At 38.1% G+C, this 19,123-nt stretch overlaps 2 protein-coding genes and 1 long non-coding RNA gene across 9 annotated transcripts in view; 2 read left to right on the forward strand and 1 right to left on the reverse strand.

Annotated features, from left to right (window-relative positions):
* LOC127972959 (tripartite motif-containing protein 16) overlaps positions 1 to 19,123 on the forward strand; it is a 60,012-nt gene that overhangs the window by 37,717 nt on the left and 3,172 nt on the right. Inside the window, exon 1 of one of the 3 annotated variants that reach the window (XM_052576995.1) lies at positions 18,617 to 19,070. The exons of the other annotated variants lie outside the window; for them this stretch is intronic. The gene's annotated coding sequence lies outside the window, so the exon portion shown is untranslated. Of the gene's footprint in view, positions 1 to 18,616; positions 19,071 to 19,123 lie in introns of those variants that run through there. 3 annotated transcript variants of the gene reach the window in all.
* LOC127972970 (zinc finger protein 501-like) lies at positions 4,431 to 7,319 on the forward strand. 4 transcript variants are annotated; one of them, XM_052577013.1, is made up of 3 exons: positions 4,431 to 4,914; positions 5,109 to 5,278; positions 5,567 to 7,319. In XM_052577013.1, exons 2-3 carry the CDS (start codon positions 5,224 to 5,226, stop codon positions 6,598 to 6,600), a joined length of 1,089 nt encoding a protein of 362 aa, XP_052432973.1. In that variant the 5' UTR covers positions 4,431 to 4,914; positions 5,109 to 5,223; the 3' UTR covers positions 6,601 to 7,319. The 4 variants fall into 4 exon arrangements, with proteins under 4 accessions (XP_052432973.1, XP_052432972.1, XP_052432971.1 ...); XM_052577012.1 differs by having other exon boundaries at positions 4,431 to 4,816; XM_052577011.1 differs by having other exon boundaries at positions 4,431 to 4,578.
* Positions 13,090 to 15,220, reverse strand: LOC127972988 (uncharacterized). 2 transcript variants are annotated; one of them, XR_008157233.1, is made up of 4 exons: positions 14,970 to 15,220; positions 14,029 to 14,228; positions 13,841 to 13,939; positions 13,090 to 13,547 (listed from the first exon to the last, which is right to left on the reverse strand). It is a non-coding gene; the product is annotated as an uncharacterized LOC127972988 (long non-coding RNA). The 2 variants fall into 2 exon arrangements; XR_008157232.1 differs by lacking the exons at positions 14,029 to 14,228; positions 14,970 to 15,220 and having other exon boundaries at positions 13,841 to 14,019.

Here is a 19,123-nt window from a genome sequence, read left to right on the forward strand (position 1 = left end):
AGCCCACTTAATGAGTCATGATCAAGAAACAATACCCAATTTAAAGGAGATTGGACACAATTATACCAAAGCCGAACAATCAGTCTTTCGTCATTATGAAACGATTCCTCCCATGTAAGTTTTTAGCTTTAATTCTTAATTTTTGACTTTGTTTGGACAGTTTTCTTAATCTAAAGATTTCTCTGCAGCATAGAAGTTGTCTATAGGCTGAATAAAGGCAAAAATATAATTATCTATTGCTATTATATTATCTGTTGCTATTATATTACTATTATCAAAAATACAAATATCATAAGATATGTTTATATTGTCAGTCCTGTGTCTTGTGTTTTGTTCCCCACATGTTCCATGTCCCAGTTTTCCCATGTTGATTGTGTTAATTTTGTTCCTTATGTATTTTGTGATTTCCTTGATTCGTCTCCAAAACAGCTTTCCACTTGCAATACGGAAATATCTGATAAATGTGCTACACATATTAGTCAACCTGGACCCGTAGCGCCATTCATCAGATCATTCGACTGAAACGATGATCATCGGTTCATGCAACTTGTAGTGCGACATTCTCGTTATGCATTGGAAATGAATCCAGACACTACGAGCTACAATCACATGCTGCTCTGCGAGCCCAGTGTTAGAGCACTAATAAGGGCTCTAATGGATTTATCTCATCCCAAGCTAAACTGAGGGCATGAGAAACACTACCCACATGGGAGGTTATAGACAGACAGAATCCGCACCTGCAGGGGGGGATGTCTAAGTTATAGAATCTGGCCAAAGTAGATGGGACGTCTACCACAAGAAACCACTACCCATATGGGAGGTTGCAGCAGAGAGCGCCAATAGGGATATTACTTGCGCTTTAAAGGGAGTATAGAGTTCTTTAGGAACATAGCTGTGTCTCAGTTTCAAAATGACCTTACAGTCATTGAGCCCAAACTCAAGACACGAGGCGCTGATTGACAGTGTTTGTAAGTCACCCACATGCTTAACCGACGCCAAAGCAAGAAGATAAAGCTCTTGCAGAAAAAGTCAACATGCAGGACATGTCACATGAAAACAGCTCTATTTGCCGTACAGAGCACCAATTGAGGAATACTGACCATTTCTGGCAATAGAGCCGTCTCGTAGATTGTGCACTTGCCTCAAGAATGGTGTTGCTTTTTCTCGCTGGGAGCCTATCAGACTCCTGGTGAGGCACTAGACATGAAGGCTCAACTGCTCTGGGCGGGGATGCCAAATCATGCCTTTCGCCTGCGAGAGAATGTCCATCCTCAATGGGATGGGCCATGGGGCCATCGTCACGAGCTGCATTAGCCCTGAAAACCAAGCCTGGTTCTTCCAGAGCAGAGCTACTAAGAGGAGGAACCATTTGGTCTCCTTCACTCACCTGATGATCTGGACAATCAGGGCGATAGGAGGAAATGCATACAGGCGGGCCAGGGACCAGTCGTGGGTGAGGACATCTCTCGGTTTGAGAAAAATGTTGGGCAATGAGAGTTGTCTTCCGAGGCCGGATTGCCCTCCAACAGCGCGCCCCACTGGAGTTGGACGCATCTGTTGCGATCATGTTCCTTCTGGAGGCCATGCCCATCCCCACTCCTGTATGAAACAGGTGAGTGCTCCTCCAGGGGGCCACAGCTTCAATATAGTGGTGGTCCACCCTGACCGGAAATCCTTTCAATCACCAAGCGTGGGGCGGGACTCTGGCTTTTAGCCAAAATTGGGAGGGGCCGTATTTGGAGCAGGCCCAGTAGAGTAAAGAGGTGGCAGTGACCATAAGGCCAAGCAGCCTCCGAAAAACCCTCAGGGCGCGTTTCGTCCCCAGTTTGAGGGAAGCCGTCATCCGCTGAATTGTTAGGGATCTGTCTGACGAGGTCCATGCCCGCATCAGGGCAGAGTCTAGAACAGTTATTGGTGAGACTGGCGAGCCGATGGTGATGAGAGCTGCTGCATTAGAGAGGTTTACCTGTGCTGAGTAAGGGGCTCGCCATGTCCTGGTAAGCTCGTCGTGGAAGGCTAGCAAGAACCTGGCTGGGCGCTGACGGGAAGATTGCTGGTGGGTCTCTGGCAGGAACCATTCGTCCAATAAGCCATGGGTGGGCTCATCCACAGCTGACCACTCGAGGCCCAGATCCTCCACAGCCTTTGCGAGGACGTGGATAAGCTCAGCATCTGACTTCAGCCTTGGCATCTGGGGGGGGGGGGGGGTGTCTCCCGATTCCTACATTTCTGACGCTGTCAAGGACACAGAGTCGTCAGCGGTGACATCCTTGATGATGATGTCCTCCTCGGACACGACGAATGAGACCAGTCTGCCTGCAGCTGAAGAGGGGTGCTGGTCCTCATGTGCGAAGCACAACGGGGTAAGAGGATGCGGGGAGGGCGGGGCACACAGGCGCTGAGCCAACGTGACACTGCCTGGGGCTGCGAGAAGGGTATAACTGCAGCCTGGAGATCTCCAATTAGGGGCGGGAACTACAAAACGGGATGGGAGCTCCAAAATAGGGTGTGGCTTCCTCCCATTGAGAGACAGGCGCATGACACGCATGCACAATTTCCCCCCCAATCCACTTCAGTGCAAACTCCACCCCACAGCTGAGTCTGAATCTACCTCACACCTTACCTTAACCAGTGGAATTGACTGAATGGCTGGATTGGCGCTAGTTAGTGTGGTAAGGAAAGTTGCAGTTCAGGAGATAAACAGTTAATACGATTATGCGATAGGAGACTCACCAGACAATGGCACCTTTTTAGTTACACTCAGCATTACTACCCCCTCCTTGCTTGTGAATTTCATGCCTCGGGACAGCCCCGTTGCTTGGAATAAAATGATAGAGTAAAATCTTTCCCCTCCGCTGGGACGTCTCCTGAGTGATTCCTGTTTACATCATGAAGCAGAGTTTCAAACTTGGGTCCAAACACCACTGGCCACAAGCTTTGGCCTCTGCTCTCATGGAGAACATTTATTTATATAGCATATTTTATTTTAGATGAACTAGAAACAATGTTTAATTTATAAAGTTTTATTTTGAAATGTAAGTAACAATTGGCTGAAGCCACAGCCAATGGTGAAAGTCCTTGCGAAAGGAGACCCCACCTCATTTTGGAGGTTCTGCCCAATTTTGGAGATCTCAGGTGTGCAGTTATACCCACTTGGGGCCTGCTGGAAAAGATCCGCTGCCCAGCTGTTTTTTCCTCTTAGGGGAGGAAAAAGACTGGAGGGCTTGGCAGGTGAATAACCTTGATGGAGCAAGGTGACCCTCGAGTGTAGACGAGAAAGGCTCATGCTCTCGGAGAAAGAAGCCCAGCCTCTGCGTGGTCGCAGCCTAGACAAGCAATGCACTCACTGTGTTTGTCTTCATCGTGTAAGAACCCCTTGTATGAACCACACTCGTTGCACAACAATTGTAGCAGCGTGTGCTGAAATTTGCTCTTTTAGAGCCAGATGCCTGCAGTGATATTTGCGTTCACTGCTACAATTTCTTCCACAGCGGTGAGCGTAGCTGGAGCTTCTTCCAGAGCTTCTTGCAGAAGAGTCAGCGAAGAGATGATCCTCATCGCTGAAGGAGAATAATCTGATGAATGGTGCTATGGGCCGACGTATGTAGCAGTTGGCCCCACCCCTTTTGGCGGGTTGAAGCACCACTGATTTGTGCAGCTACAAAAACATGAACAAATCAGGCTTCAGCAGAATGGAAAAAAAGGCATTATGCATAAATGCATACTTCACATTTGCATCCTGCCCTCTTATGGAAAGCAATTATATCATATACAGTATGAGAATATGGTATGCTATTTTACAGTGTTTTCACTCTGTTCTCAAATGAGACGCATAAATGGAGCTAACCTGGATGTCCTTTTGTGGCAATTTTCTTTTCCCTGCATTTTGCTTTAAATGTATTAAATGTGCATAAATGGACATACAAATGTGAATTTTCTGCTTACATGTAAAACATTGCTATAAAAATAAGAAAAAAAGAATTGTCTATACAAGAATGACAGTTTTGTCAAGTTGAATACTGTTGTTTATCACTTTTAGATACAGATATCAACAGCAGTTGAATGTTTAATGAGGCACATCAATACACCAACAGAAAAAAATAATATGCACAATTACATGGATAGTAGTAAGCAGCTGTGTCAACAAAAAAGTAGAACAATAATTTAATTTATATATAACTCACATTTCCAAGGTTGACTGCCTTTGTGAAAAACATTTAATTATTTTGACCTGTAGCCTACATCTCACACAATGACAAAAATATATATAATTCTGAAAAAGAATGACTGGGTTTTACTGCATACTTCGAGTTGAAAGGTTATATGAAAGTATATGCAGCGTGTGTGTTACCAGAATTGTCCAATAGGTGGCAGTAATGCGCTGAAGCGTTTTAAAGTTCGCCACACAGATACAAAAGAACAAACAGAGGATTCGCAGAAAGAGAGTTGTGTGTTGCCAATTCCGCGTTGTTTCAGGAATACTTCTAACTGTTCCGCGAAACTAAACTGTTGTTTTTAAAAGTCCGCAAATTAAAGCGATCTCCCCGAAAACTATATCTACTGAGGTTATAAACAGCGGTAAGCCAAAACAAAACGAAACCACTGCTTATAGGCTAATATTGGCGATTAGCGATTGGCTTGTTTTGTTTCGCACATCTGGCAACCCACCAGCTAAAGCTAAGGGTTGTTTTTAACGTTCGTGAAAGAAGGAATGGCGTAGAATATTTTTTTGTCTGATGTGAGAGAAAATGTCGATTTACAGAGTTTATAAACATTAACCAGCTCGAGAACTGAAATCCGAATGTAATGAAACGCAGTATGTGACCCGGTTTATGGATTATTACAGTGTAATATGTTAGTAATATGTTTTTCACAGGCTCTTAGTAAGCGTGCACTTCTGTATCATTGTGAAGTGTTCGTTTAAATTTTACTAGAAACATTTTTCTTTAAAAATTTTATAATTCATGTTTTTATTGCATAATTGTAACATTCTCTGATCTGTAAACTACCAGAGCACTGAATAATCATTTATTTTTATATTGAGTATAGATTGAGTCTCTAAAATGAAAGTACGTTAATTCAGTGTAAATTGTTTCTGAATTTGGTAGATCTTCATCCACCAATGAAGGTTTGCAATATTCCCATCATCCTATCAGAAGAGGAACTCTACCTCTGTAACATACTATAGTGAAGAATGAGTTAATTAAAGAGGAGATTGATGACATGAGTGATCCAGAAACATCCAGAATGTTTTATGAAGATACTGAGGAACAAACAGGTTGGTGTCTGTTTGATTCTTTATTATTAATGGGTGAGAAACAAAAGTAATGCTTAAGTAATGCTTAATGTAGTGTCAGTGAAATAAAAAGCAATATATCAGTGATAAATGAAACAGAAAATGCATCATAACTATAGCAGTTGTCATCCACACTTTGTATTATCAAGGAAATGACAGAACTACCATTTAGCACTAAAAAACTCTGATACTTACAGACGTACTGTTGCTTTCTGCTCTTAAATAAGTTTCACTTGAACTATTTTTAACTGTTAAATATGTTTATTTTAGAACAGATGGAGGTGAAAGAGCAAAAACAAGAACTAAATAAAGAAGAGGAGCATCGTAACTTCAAAACTCAAAGAAGAAAATTAAAAAAGCAGCACACCTGCTCACAGTGCGGAAAGACTTTCACACTTAAATCAGGTCTCAGTAATCATATGTGGCACCACTCTGGAGAAAAGCTATTTAACTGTGATACGTGTGGTAAAAAATATGCCTCGATATCAAACCTAAAAGTTCACTTGAAACTTCATTCAGATGAGAAACCTTATGTGTGTTCTGTCTGTGGAAAGGCTTTCTTTCAGCTTAACTGTTGTAATCGGCATCAGAAAACACACGATGAAGTGAGAGATCACATGTGTTGTGAGTGTGGGAAGAGCTTTACTACAGTTGGACAGCTGAAGCAGCATCGGCGAATTCACACTGGAGAAAAACCTTACAAGTGCTCATATTGTGACAAGAGCTTCTCTCAACCTGGAAATCTGAAATCACACGAGCGAGTTCATACCGGAGAGAAGCCGTATCGATGCACTCAGTGTGGAGAGAGTTTCAAATATTCAACAGTTCTCAATGAACATCTTCACATTCACTCTGGAGAAAAGGCATTTAACTGTGATCAGTGTGGTAAAGAGTTTTATTCACCATCACAACTGAAAAGACACCAGAGAATCCATACGAACGGGAAGCCTTATGTGTGTTCTTATTGTGGGAAGAGTTTTTCAGTGTTGCTCAGTTTAAATGATCACCAGAAATTACACACCGGTGAGAAAGATCATGTGTGTAGTGAGTGTGGAAAGAGATTTACTACATCTAGCCAACTAAAATGCCACCAAAGAGTTCACACTGGAGAAAAACCGTACAAGTGTTCATACTGTGAGAAGAGTTTCTCTCAGTTGCCACATCAGAAAACACATGAACGGATTCACACCGGAGAGAAGCCGTACATTTGTACTCAGTGTGGAGACAGGTTTAAACATTCAAACTCTTTAGTGCTTCATATGAAAAAGCATTTTCCATCGAGTCCCATCCATTCCTCCAGTTAGTTAGTTTTCAGGTGCATTTAGATCGTACATTTAGATCGCCATCAATAATTGCAGAGTTTATGTTGAATGGTAGAATGGTGCAAAACAACAAAGAAAATCTAAACATTGTAACTGACAAAGAAACAAGTGGCACTGAAGATTAAAACTATATTAATTGAAAGTCGTGACATTTGCCAAGTAGTTAACCCATGCTCGGAATTGGTGCTCTGTATTTAACCCATCCAAGTGCACACACACAGCAGTGAGAAGTAAACACACCGTGTACACACACCCGGAGCAGTGGAGCAACTGGGGTGAATTGCCTTGCTCAAGGGCACTTCAGCCACGGGTATTGAAGGTGGAAGAGAGCGCTGTTCATTCACTCCCTCCCACCAGCACCGAGACTCAAACCGGCGATGTTCTGGTAACTAATCTGTCTCTCTAACCATTAAGCCACAGCTGCCCCCTTTACTTATGGAGGATAAGTAAAATGAGTAATTGGCCAACATATAAGCCTTTTTTTCCTATATAAGCATAATTAAATGTTAAATAATGCTAGATTCAGCTTAAGTAAATTTGTTAGCTTCAATAAACAAGTTTTTTTTAAAATCTGAACTGCTGAAACTGTATAACGAACACTCCATGTGTTCTTGTGAATCTCTTGTATTTCTCAATTGTAAGTGCCTTCGGATAAAAGTGTCTGCTAAATAAATAAATGTAAATTTAAAGTACCACAAGAATTGTGGAGGGTTTTTTTCTGTTATTTTGGGGGACTGCAAATTGTCATTTGAATGTTATATTTATGTATTTGTATTCTTTGACTGAAAGCCGACTTATTAAGGCATTTACAAGAAAAAATACCCAAATTAAAAGAGACTGGACACAAATATGCCAAAACCCATCAATCGGTCATTTGTCAGAATGAAAAGTTTTTATCTTTAATTCTTAGTTTTTGACTTTGTTTGAACAGTTTAAAAAGTCTATAGATTTATCTGCAGCATCCAAGTTGTCTATAGGGTCTGTATAATTGCAAAAATACAATTATCTATTGCTGTTATATTGCTATTATTAATATATTTTTTTCTCTACATTTCTGCCATATGTACATAAACTGACAGTCACCAGCTACTACTACTAAGCTACTACTAAATATTGTAGAAATGTAATTTTCTGTAAAGTACAAATAAACTTGAATAAAAAAAAAACTACAATTATAAACAAAAATACAATTATCATAGGCTATATTTATATTGTCAATTCTGTGTCATGTGTTTTGTTTCCCACGTGTTTCGTGTCCCAGTTTTCCCATGTTGATTGTGTTAATTTGGTTCCAGGTGTGTCTCGTGATTTCCTTGATTAATTTCCATGTGTATTTAAGCCGTGGGTTTCCTGAGTTCTGCGTTTTGTCTTGAAAGTCAATCCCGTGTTCTAGGATTATCTTCCTAGATGTCAATAAAAACTGTTTGATTAAGATTCTCCTGCATTGTCCTCGCTCATTTTTCATTGCTCCTCACCATAGGCACATTGTGACAGAAGACAACACCATAAAAATTAAGCGGCACCCCTTCTCCCCATGTTAGTTTTTTGTTTTTGAAAAGTCTTGTTTTCCCGTTGTCCCCATGTCAAGGAAATCAACGCTATTTTCATTGCCCTTGTCCGTAGAGATCTCCCTTTCGTCAAGTATGCTTGGGAGTTCTGCGGGCTCGCCGTTGCGACGGCATTGGATGAATCCACCATCAACACTCTATTCTGGCATGGGGCCAATTACCATCACTAAGCTGGAGGGAAGGGATTCTCCTGTGTCTGGAGAGTGTCCGGTCCCAACCAGAACAAGGCAACCAGCAAAAGCTCTCTCCTGCCCCCCAGCTGCGCCAATGTCAAGCCCACCAGCCACACTGTTCATCTCTAATCAAAGGAGCAGGACTGTTCTCCACCCATATCCTAGCTCCAGATCTCATTCCCATGTCGGCTCCAGCCCCCAAATCCAGCACGATGAGGGCACCATTTTCTGAGTCTAGCTTAGAGAGGGCTACAGTCCCTCAGTCTAACCCAGAAAGGGCTCCAGTTTTTTGGGGGAGGGTATTAGAGGTCCATCCTTGGAGGCAAGGCCGTGACCTCGGAGGCTGCTTCACCATGGCCTCCCGAACTGCCTGCTCCGCCAATGCCTCCCGAACGGCACGAAGGGAGACATGAAAAACAGATATCGCATTATTTTCATATGGATCACAGAATATCTGTTTTTGGCAGCACTTGTTTAGTTTTAAAGTAGACATGTCAAGCTTTCTATAGATATCTCTCTCATGTCTCTTCATTGAGTATTCACGGAGTTACACTTCATTTTAATGATGTGTTTGTAAATGAAGATCAGCACAAACAAAGGCTGCAGACAGCACACATACTGATAAGACGCTCGGGAGAAAACAAACACATAACTTCATAATCATACTTCGCGTTGTGATTCGGAGATGCTCGTTGTTCTAAATAAAGTTGGTAATGAACCCTCTTTTATGGCCAAACGCTTTGAAAATCCCGCTGTACTCACCGAGATTAGAAAAGCAGTCATCAGTGAAATGTTGTGAACACAACAAAAGAGATTTGTTGTACTGCTCTGGTATTGTGGTTAAAATGAATTTTAGCCATTGGTTCTTCTGATCTTCATTCTTTGGCAGTGAAAATAAAACAAACTTGCCTTTACAATTAAAAACACACTGTCTCCTCGACATGATGCTATCACACCAACCAGAGCGTCTGTGTGGGGGGTGGGTCAGGTCAGAGTTCCGTTTCTCTCAAGACGGTAGGTGGAGATTAGTATGCAAAGTGTTCCTAGTGACATACATAGAGATGGGCAAAAGATTTGAAATCTATAACGACTCGTTTCAGCGATTCAGAGTCGACTCCTTACTTTAGAAGCCAATAACTTTATAAATCGTGTACTTTTTGGTTTAATTATTTGCATATTGTTTACACAGATGGACAGCTACATCATACACTGTAATACAGGTAATTTTTGATTTCCCATCTGTGTGGCTCTTTAAGCTCATACACAGGTTCTACCCTGTAAAGAAGAGTATACAAAGATTTAAATCTGACAATGATTTTACTTACATGCTCTTTTTGTTCGAGTTCTGAAGAAACTGTACACTTATTTCGGTCATGTCACTACACTCAGAAACTTTGGGATGATATTGGTGTGTTTGTCAAGTGTAAGATTTTGCCAGGCTTCTGAGTACATGAAAAACATTATATTTGGGTTTTATGACTCTGACCCCAAACGAAACAATTTTGTTATTAATTTAAAAAATTTCCTAAACAAATTTCACATTCACAACTATTTGAATGTAATCTCAGTGTCTAATAAGAAAGCTATAAGGACTGTTAGATTTGCTCTGCCTTTGATCTTTTGGCCCTCTTTTTATTCTTTAAGGTTTTTTTTTTTTTTTTTTTTTTTTTGTGGTGGATATTATGTGATGTATGTTTATACCTTTGTATGTTTTTGTTCTCTGCATTAATAAAAATAGAAAAGGGAAAAAAAAGCTCTCGCGCTGATTTGTATGCAATACATCGTGCATTGTGTTACTAAATATATAAATAATATTTGACCTTCGATTGTCTCAGAAGATGAGCTTTCAGGAGACAGAGACACGGAGTGGCGTCATCTTCCTCCTCCACTTGTCCTTCAAGGTAGCTTGAAGTAAGCTTGTGTTACTGAAGTAACCAATAACATCAATACAAGTTTTTCATGTTACAGTGTGCTACAGTTTGTTGCGGGTTATTATTGTCATTCAGTAACACAAGCTTACTTCAGGCTGCCTTGAAGGACAAGAGCTCATCATAGGATCATAGGATGCGTCCTAATTGGATGTTTGGGATGTGCACACCATTTTTGTATTTTCATATATGCGGCTGAAACAGGAAGCCTAGTGCATCCCAAATTTTTCAACATGAACATTTTAATATAACATTATAGTCATATATTATAGTAGTTTTTAAACCAGTACTTTTACACTTTTACTTGAGTAAAAAGCTTGAGTTGATACTTCAACTTCCACAAAAGTCTTTTTAAACTCTAGTATCTATACTTCTACTTGAGTAATGAATGCCAGTACTTTTGACACCACTGCTAAACTTGAGCAACTTGTCTCCTCAGTCCCGAGATGTTTGCAGACTGTTATAAAAAGAAGAGGGGATGACACACAGTGGTAAACATTGCCTTGTCCCAACTTTTTTTCCCATGTTGATGCCATGAAATTTAAAATCAACTTATTTTTCTTTTAAAATTATAAATTTTCTCAGTTTAAACGTTGGATATGTAATCTATCTTGTATTCTGAAAAAAAAAATGTAGAAATTTGAAACTTCCACATCATGGCATTCTGTTTTTATTCACAATGTCACAATTTTTTTGGAATCGGGTTTTATATTTAGGCCTAATACGACATTCTGTTTAAATGGTTAATAAAAATGATTTGTGATAGAAAATGACACTGATAGAATAATTTTTGGTGAGTGCAGGTTTGAAGTAAATTAATTTAATTTTTCAGATTTCAAAATTAAATAAAAAAAGATGGGGATGAAACCCTGATTTTATGCTGATTCTTCACAAAAACGACAGTCTTCTTTAGGCTATTCATTTATTTTATGTGAGAATTAAGAATGAAAAAATTCTGCTGGCAGAATTTGGAAAAATACAAATCATTAAAGCACAAATATCTGCATTTATCTTAAAGTAATTAGTTATTTTCCTACATAGCTGCTAAATATAATTTTTCACTTGCTGCCTTTCCAACCTAAGGAAACAGTAATAGTAATAATTGTTGCCAATTCAGACGAGATCTGATAAAGCCATGGATTTACAGTAGGCCTAAGTGTATAGTTACTTCAACCCTGACACTACATCAATAATTTGATAACTGAATAACGGCACACAGCAGTAGATAAGCTGATCCTAGGTTTAGACATAACACAAGGAATAAATTAATTTGTTTTATTTGTACAGATTGCAATGTAACTGTAAAATAATGTAAATATTTAACTTTGTAGTTCTATGCATACAGTATTTGTTTACATGTGCACTAGAACTGTTTGTAAGTGTGTATTGCTGCTAGAACTTAAATTTCAGAGTACATCTGTGCAATAAAGGTGTTCTATTGTATAAATTCAGTATAATGAAAGGGTGTAATATATTTCACTGATACAGTAATTGTCAGGTAGAATACTATTACAAACATTACAGTATGTCAACCATTGCCTTTTGAATAACATTGTTACCTTTAAAATTGTTATATTGCAAAGCTAAATATATATTACATGCAGTACACGCATCTTCAAGAAACATCTAAAAACACATCTCTTTCATCTTTGACCCTCGAACTCTAGCACTGTGTATTCTAATTATATTTTATATAATTTTTATTTATTTATTCTAACTGCTAGTTTTTCATCCAACACTAGCTTTCTGTATTCTTTTTCAAATCTTTCTATTTTATTTAATTTTTTTATTTTTTTTGTATTGTATGTGTGTATGTATTTATGGATGTGTGTTGTGTGTATATATATATATATATATATATATATAGATAGATAGATAGATAGTATTTAATAATGATCTACTAAAATGCCCCACATACCAAAACAAGTGGTTAGCTTGATTTCAAAGGACATTTAAACCATCTCTGATTTTTATTATAGCGTGTTGTACTATTGTGATTGTGCATACTGTAACTATGGCGAGAGGGGGTTCAGCGAAAAATCGGCAGCTGTCAGCAGGAAGTGGCTGTCACTGGCAGCAGGAAGTGGCTGCCAATAAAACCGGATGGCAGCTGTCGCTAATACCCGGAAATTGGAGGAGGCTGCCGGCGGCAACAAGACAAATAAATAAGTATATACACTTATGATTATGTTTAATACTTTTTTAAATAAGTATAAAGGTCAGTATTGTATATTATTTAATTTAAAATATTGATCAAATATAAACAAAGAAATAAGATCATTTTACTAAACGTTAATTTCCAGCTGAATGTTTATGCATGTATCATTGTTTGTGTGAAATAAAACAATTTATATTTATATACGAGAGTGGCACTTACTGGGTGTATGTTGTATATTTATTATAGGCTATATACACAAATGACTGAAAAGAGAGAAGTCTCTCAGAGACCTTTATTTAAAATCATAATTTGCGGTTATATTTGTAGTATTTCAAGAAACAACTATATATATATATATATATATATATATATATATATATAGTATAAAGTAGCTGTTAAATTTGTAACTGGGTTAGTAAGTTGTCAAAGTCAGTGCTTTACAATGTAAACCGTATAAAATATATCCAGTAAGCAAGCAGACTAAAATATCAATCAGAATCACTAACAACAATCCGGAGGTATTTTCAAGACTCTTAGATCAGAACTGATGAGGTATACAGAGTTACTTCTCCAGCATCTTGCACCAATCACTGTAAAACCCAGGGTGGATGTGCATCTCCCCTCATTTTCCTCTTGCAACATGGTCAAGTCAAGCATCGTTTATTTATATAGTGCTTTAATTAATACAGCTCAAAGCAAAGCAACTTTACAGTATTAAATAGGAAAATAGTGTGTCAGTCAATAATGCAGAAGGACATTAGTAAACTCAGTTTGTAGTCAGTTTAAAAGGCAGTTTATCATTCAGTTCAGTGATGTCATCCTTTAGCTCGGTTCAGTTTAAATAGTATCTGTGGAATCATTTGCAATCATGTCAATGATATCACTGTAAATGAAGTGACCACAACGAAGCAAGCCAGAGGCGACAAGGAACCAAAACTCCACCGGTGACAAAATGGAGAAAAAACAAGGTCTTTACAGGGGATCTGTATCTGGGGCTCTAGTTGTCCTGGTCTCCGCTGTCTTTCAGGGCTGTAGAGGTCCTTTCTAGGTGCGATCCACCATCTGGTCTGGATACGTACTGGATCCGGGTGACTGCAGTGACCTTCGAATAAGAAAGAAACAGATTAATATAATTGAAGATGTTAATATCTATACGATGTTTGATAGGGAGCCAGTACAGGGTTTACAGAACTGGGCTAATCCGGTCATACTTCCTGATTCTAGGAAGAACTCTAGCTGCTGCATTTTACTATTCATAAGAAATTGGCGACTTTAATACCTAAATTGCTTTATTAACAGTAGACATGCATGCACAGCCATATTAATGATTATTCCCATTGCATCTTGTCATCATGTACAGAGCAGTGATTACATTTTCATGCATAATTTGCACACCTGGTAAGCAGTTGTTGTAAACCTCGTCGCAGTGTCTGCAGGGTGTACATTTTGTTGAATTCCTGACATGGCTTAGACTTGTTCTCCATTTTGTTCCACCTGTATATTGAGATGAGGAGCATGAAAACAGCATTATTACAAAGATAAACATTCAGACATGGCAACTGAGAAATGTAATGTTATGACACCTTTTTAAACCTCTAATCAAATCTGTAAAAGAAGATACTCAGTCAAGCCAGGTGGATTGTGCCCTCTTTCGAAAGGAGTCTGTATACAGTACAGCAGACTTCTGAATTTGGAACAAACCAAAGACGGACTTCGTAATGTAGCATCACCCCTCCTCCAGGATCACGTAAAGAAGAATTTTCAACAGGACAGCATCTGGCAACTATTGGGTATTACAAAAAAAAGAAAAAAAAAAGGTGTCAGTGCCATGGTTTTGTCTCAAGATGCACATCAGTAATGTGTTTTCTTTCTTTCTAAATGCATGTTTACATAAGCTACTTCAATGTTCTAAATTTAACTACAGCCTAATCCTGGCTTAATCCAAGCCCTGTCTGTGAAACTAGACCTAAAAGTTATAAGGAATTATGAACCGGTCCATTATATTTTGTATAGATAACAATAAAAAATTTTTTTAAAAAATAATTGTTTTGCATTCACATGCTTACAACTTCAACTGGTACACAGAACAGTTCTGCACATGCATAGTATTAGAGAAAACACACCTCAATAGTGCAAAAAAAAAAAAAAAACTTATTTTAAGAACTCTTAAGTTAATGTATATCACACAATCTCCTGAAAGACTAAACATGCAAAAATATATGGTTAGTGTTGCAAATGTATCTTCTATCATTCCAGTCAAACAACATTCTTTTATATTATTCAATAGACTGTTAACACGCTAACAAACGTTAATATTTAATGGTACGTCAAACGTAATTTGAAGTTAATGGTAGGCCCCTAACAAGGTACACAAACAACGTTGCTACCACTAATTAGATTTCATTGAACAATTAAACCAAAGTAGACACCAAGTCTACCAAGTCCTTCACCAAGATACCAATTAAAATCAAACTTACAACGCAAAAAAACATTAATTACTCCGATGACCAATTTCTGAACTTACCGTTTGATCAATCGCAACCATTACTGAAGCGTTTGGGTGCAGTTATATCTGATTGGTTGCGCCCACGTTGGTCGATACTGATTGGCTCCCACAGAATGGCAGGTCCCGCCTACCATCCGGCTGACAGTTACTGCCTTCCGGCTGTCAGTTACTGCCTTCCGGCTGTCAATGGCAGCCACTTCCTGCTGCCAGCTGCCGATTTTTTATCTGAACCCCTGCTGACTATGGCTGTGATCGTTAAACAAAAACGTGTTCTTTATCCCCGCGATTAATACGCGGAAGTGAGCGCATATTGGTTAGTCTACAGTATATAATGTTCCAGATATAATTGTTTGCGCTCTGTTTTAACACTGGGTTTGTTATAGGCATAAAACTTGTCTATTAAAGTATGTTTGCATGAACTTTAATTTTGAAATATTTTAAATTTTGCCCCGCCTTTTACTTCTCAATCCTCGTATTTTCTAAGATATAATGCTGAGAAAACACGGAGGAACTTCGCTTCGCGAGTTACCCATCTTGTGTTGGGCGCTCAGCGACCTACTCCTTTGAAACTATCCACTGCGCATGCGCAAAGCAAGCAGGACGCCACCGTGGGAAATAGTTAGACCTGCTACACAGATAAAGAAAAACTGAGACAACGTAAATTTGATCCATTATTTCGTTTTGGTTTCCTTGTTTATTATATTTCCCGTTTCGAGCTGAAAGCAATGAAACAAACGTCAGTTTTTCATATTTGGTTCATACAGAAAAACAAAATATTGATTCGTTATTTCGTTTTTGTTTTTTTCAGATTTAATGGAATAATTGAATGATCGGATGATACACGAATCAGGAATGGTCCGTGTACAGTGGCGTAGCAAGCTTTTCAAAAGTGTGGGGGATGGATGTGATTTGTTTCTAAACAATAAAAATGATAAATACATTGACAAAGGGGTACGAAATGCAGGGCTTAAAGTTCTCCGGTGTCGTGCCGGATTTTCGGCTTGCAGCGTTTGGGTGAAAAAAAAAAAAAAAAAAACTCAGAAAAGGGGAGAGAAAAAAAAACGCCCACACAAAGCTTTTTCTCTGGTGGTATAAATAATGTAACAATTTACTGTTTTTAAACATTAAAATAATATACAATTTTCTTTCATAGTTCTTCAACAGGTATGCAAACAATAGCTGCTGAACAATCTCCCAATAATAGCAATTAGCATTAGTCTAAAAAAACTAAATATAATACCGAAAACACTTGACATGCCAACAAAACGATAACAGAACATCTTCCCAAAAAACCTCGAAAGCATAAACACTCATTCAAAGTACCTTGAAACGGGAGATGTAAATAACCATAACCATACGTTCCCGCCTCCTCAGCACGAGCTAACCAATAACACCCCAAGAGAGGCGGGACTTAAGGCAGAACAGCCAATCATCAGCCGGTCACACTCAAAGCCGGTGTCCTTTGAGAGGGAGAGGGGAGGAGGCAGCCGCGGCGAGCACAGACAGACACACAGCGGCCAGAGAAACGGAGGAGAGACTGTAGTAAGGCGTTTGTGCAAAACTGCGGAAAAACTGCAGAGAAAGTGCGGGTGTCGAACCCTCTCACCGGGAAAAGTGTGGGTGTTAAAACCCCCACATCCCCCACGGGTGCGACGCATAGACGCCCCTGTCCGTGTATCATCCGATCATTCAATTATTCCATTAAATCTGGCAAACCAAAAACGAAATAACGAATCAATATTTTGTTTTTCTGTTTTTCTGTATGAACCAAATATGAAAAACTGACTTTTGTTTCATAGCTTTCAGCTCGAAACGGGAAATACAATAAACAAGGAAACCAAAACGAAATAATGGATCAAATTTACGTTGCCTCAATTTTTCTTTATTTGTGTAGTAGGTCTAACTATTTCCCACTGGCGTCCTGCTTGCTTTGCGCATGCGCAGTGGATAGTTTCAAAGGAGTAGGTCGCTGAGCGCCCAACACACGATGGGTAGCTCGCGAAGCACAAAGTTCCTCCGTGTTTTCTCAGCATTATATCTTAGAAAATAGGAGGTTTGAGAAGTAAAAGGCGCGGCAACATTTAAAATATTTCAAAGTTAAAGTTCATACAAACAGATTTTAATAGACAAGTTTCAGTCAAATATTTATGTTTTATGCCTATAACAAAACCCAGTGTTAAAACAGAGCGCAAACAATTATATCTGGAACATTATATACTGTAGACTTAGCAATATGCGCTCACTTCCGCGTATTCATCGCGGGGATAAAGAACACGTTTTTGTTTAACGATCACAGGCATAGTTACAGAATGTCCAATAACAATACAACACGCTATAATAAGAATCAGAGATGGTCTAATTGTACTTTGAAATCACGCTAACCACTTGTTGCATTTTAAGTAGATCATTAATTATTAAATACAATCTATCTATCTATCTATCTATCTATCTATCTATCTATCTATCTATCTATCTATCTATCTATCTATCTATCTATCTATCTATATATATATATATATACAACACACATCCATAAATACATACACACACACAATACAAAAAAAAAAAAAAAAAAAAAAAAAAATAGAAAGAATTGAAAAAGAATACAGAAAGCTAGTGTTGGATGAAAAACTAGCAGTTAGAATAAATAAATAAAAATTAGCTAAAATATAATTAGAATAGACAGTGCTAGAGTTCGAGGGTCAAAGATGAAAGAGATGTGTTTTTAGATGTTTCTTGAAGATGCGTGTACTGCATGTAATATATATTTAGCTTTGCAATATAACAATTTTAAAGGTAACAATGTAATTCAAAAGGCAATGGTTGACATACTGTAATAATGTTTGTAATAGTATTCTACCTGACAATTACTGTATCAGTTAAATATATTATACCCTTTCATTATACTGAATTTATAGAATAGAACACCTTTATTGCACAGATGTACTCTCAAATGTAAGTTCTAGTAGCAATACACACAAACAGTGCACATGTAAACAAATACTGTATGCACAGAACTACGAAGTCTGTACAAATAAAACAAATTAATTTATTCCTTGTGTTATGTCTTAACCTAGCATCAGCTTATCTACTGCTGTGTGCCGTTCTTCAGTTATCAAATTATTGATGTAGTATCAGGGTTGAAATAACTATACACTTAGTAGGCCTACTGTAAATCCATGGCTTTATCAGATCTCGTCTGAATTGGCAACAATTATTACTATTACTTTTTCCTTAGGTTGGAAAGGCAGCAAGTGAAAAATTATATTTAGCAGCTAGATATATATATATATATATATATATATATATATATATATATATATATATATATATATATATATATATACATCGTTTTGATTGATTTTATTGATCTCATTATTAATAAAATAATCTGCTAATATAAATGTTTTAATTAATGATCTACTTAAAATGCCAAACATACCAAAACAAGCGGTTAGCGTGATTTCAAAGGACATTTAAACCATCTCTGATTGATTGATTATATTATATTAACCAATATAATCTATTAGAGCGTGTTGTACTGTTATTGGACATACTGTAACCATGCCTGGGATCGTTAAAAAAAACGTGTTCTTTATCCCCGCGAGGAATATGCGGAAGTAAGCGCAATTCCTTTGAAACTATCCACTGCGCATGCGCAAAGCAAGCAGGACGGCACCGTGGGAAATAGTTAGACCTACTACAACAAATAAAGAACAATTGAGAAAACGTAAATTTGATCCATTATTTCGTTTTGGTTTCCTTGTTTATTATATTTCCCGTTTCGAGTTGAAAGCAATGAAACAAACGTCAGTTTTTCATATTTGGTTCATACAGAAAAACAGAAAAACAAAATATTGATTCGTTATTTCGTTTTTGGTTTGCCAGATTAAATGGAATAATTGAATGATCGGATGATACACGGACCTACACGGACCAACAAAACTGCAAAGTCATGGCATATTGAATCCACACACTTCCTGGTTTTCAGTGTGTCGATTCAAGAGAAACGAAACCTTTTCCCTGCCTTTTCCAAGCTTCTGCTCGGGATCCACACTGATCTAGTTTGGCTGAAGCTGTACAGTAGCAAATATTTTATATTCTTTTCTATCAAAGCAGGTAAGAATTTAATAGAATCCTTAAATAATAATTTTACCCTTGTCTTTTTGCTT

Source organism: Carassius gibelio, chromosome B15 (genome assembly GCF_023724105.1).
Source record: "Carassius gibelio isolate Cgi1373 ecotype wild population from Czech Republic chromosome B15, carGib1.2-hapl.c, whole genome shotgun sequence".
In the NCBI taxonomy this organism is placed as follows: domain Eukaryota; kingdom Metazoa; phylum Chordata; class Actinopteri; order Cypriniformes; family Cyprinidae; genus Carassius; species Carassius gibelio.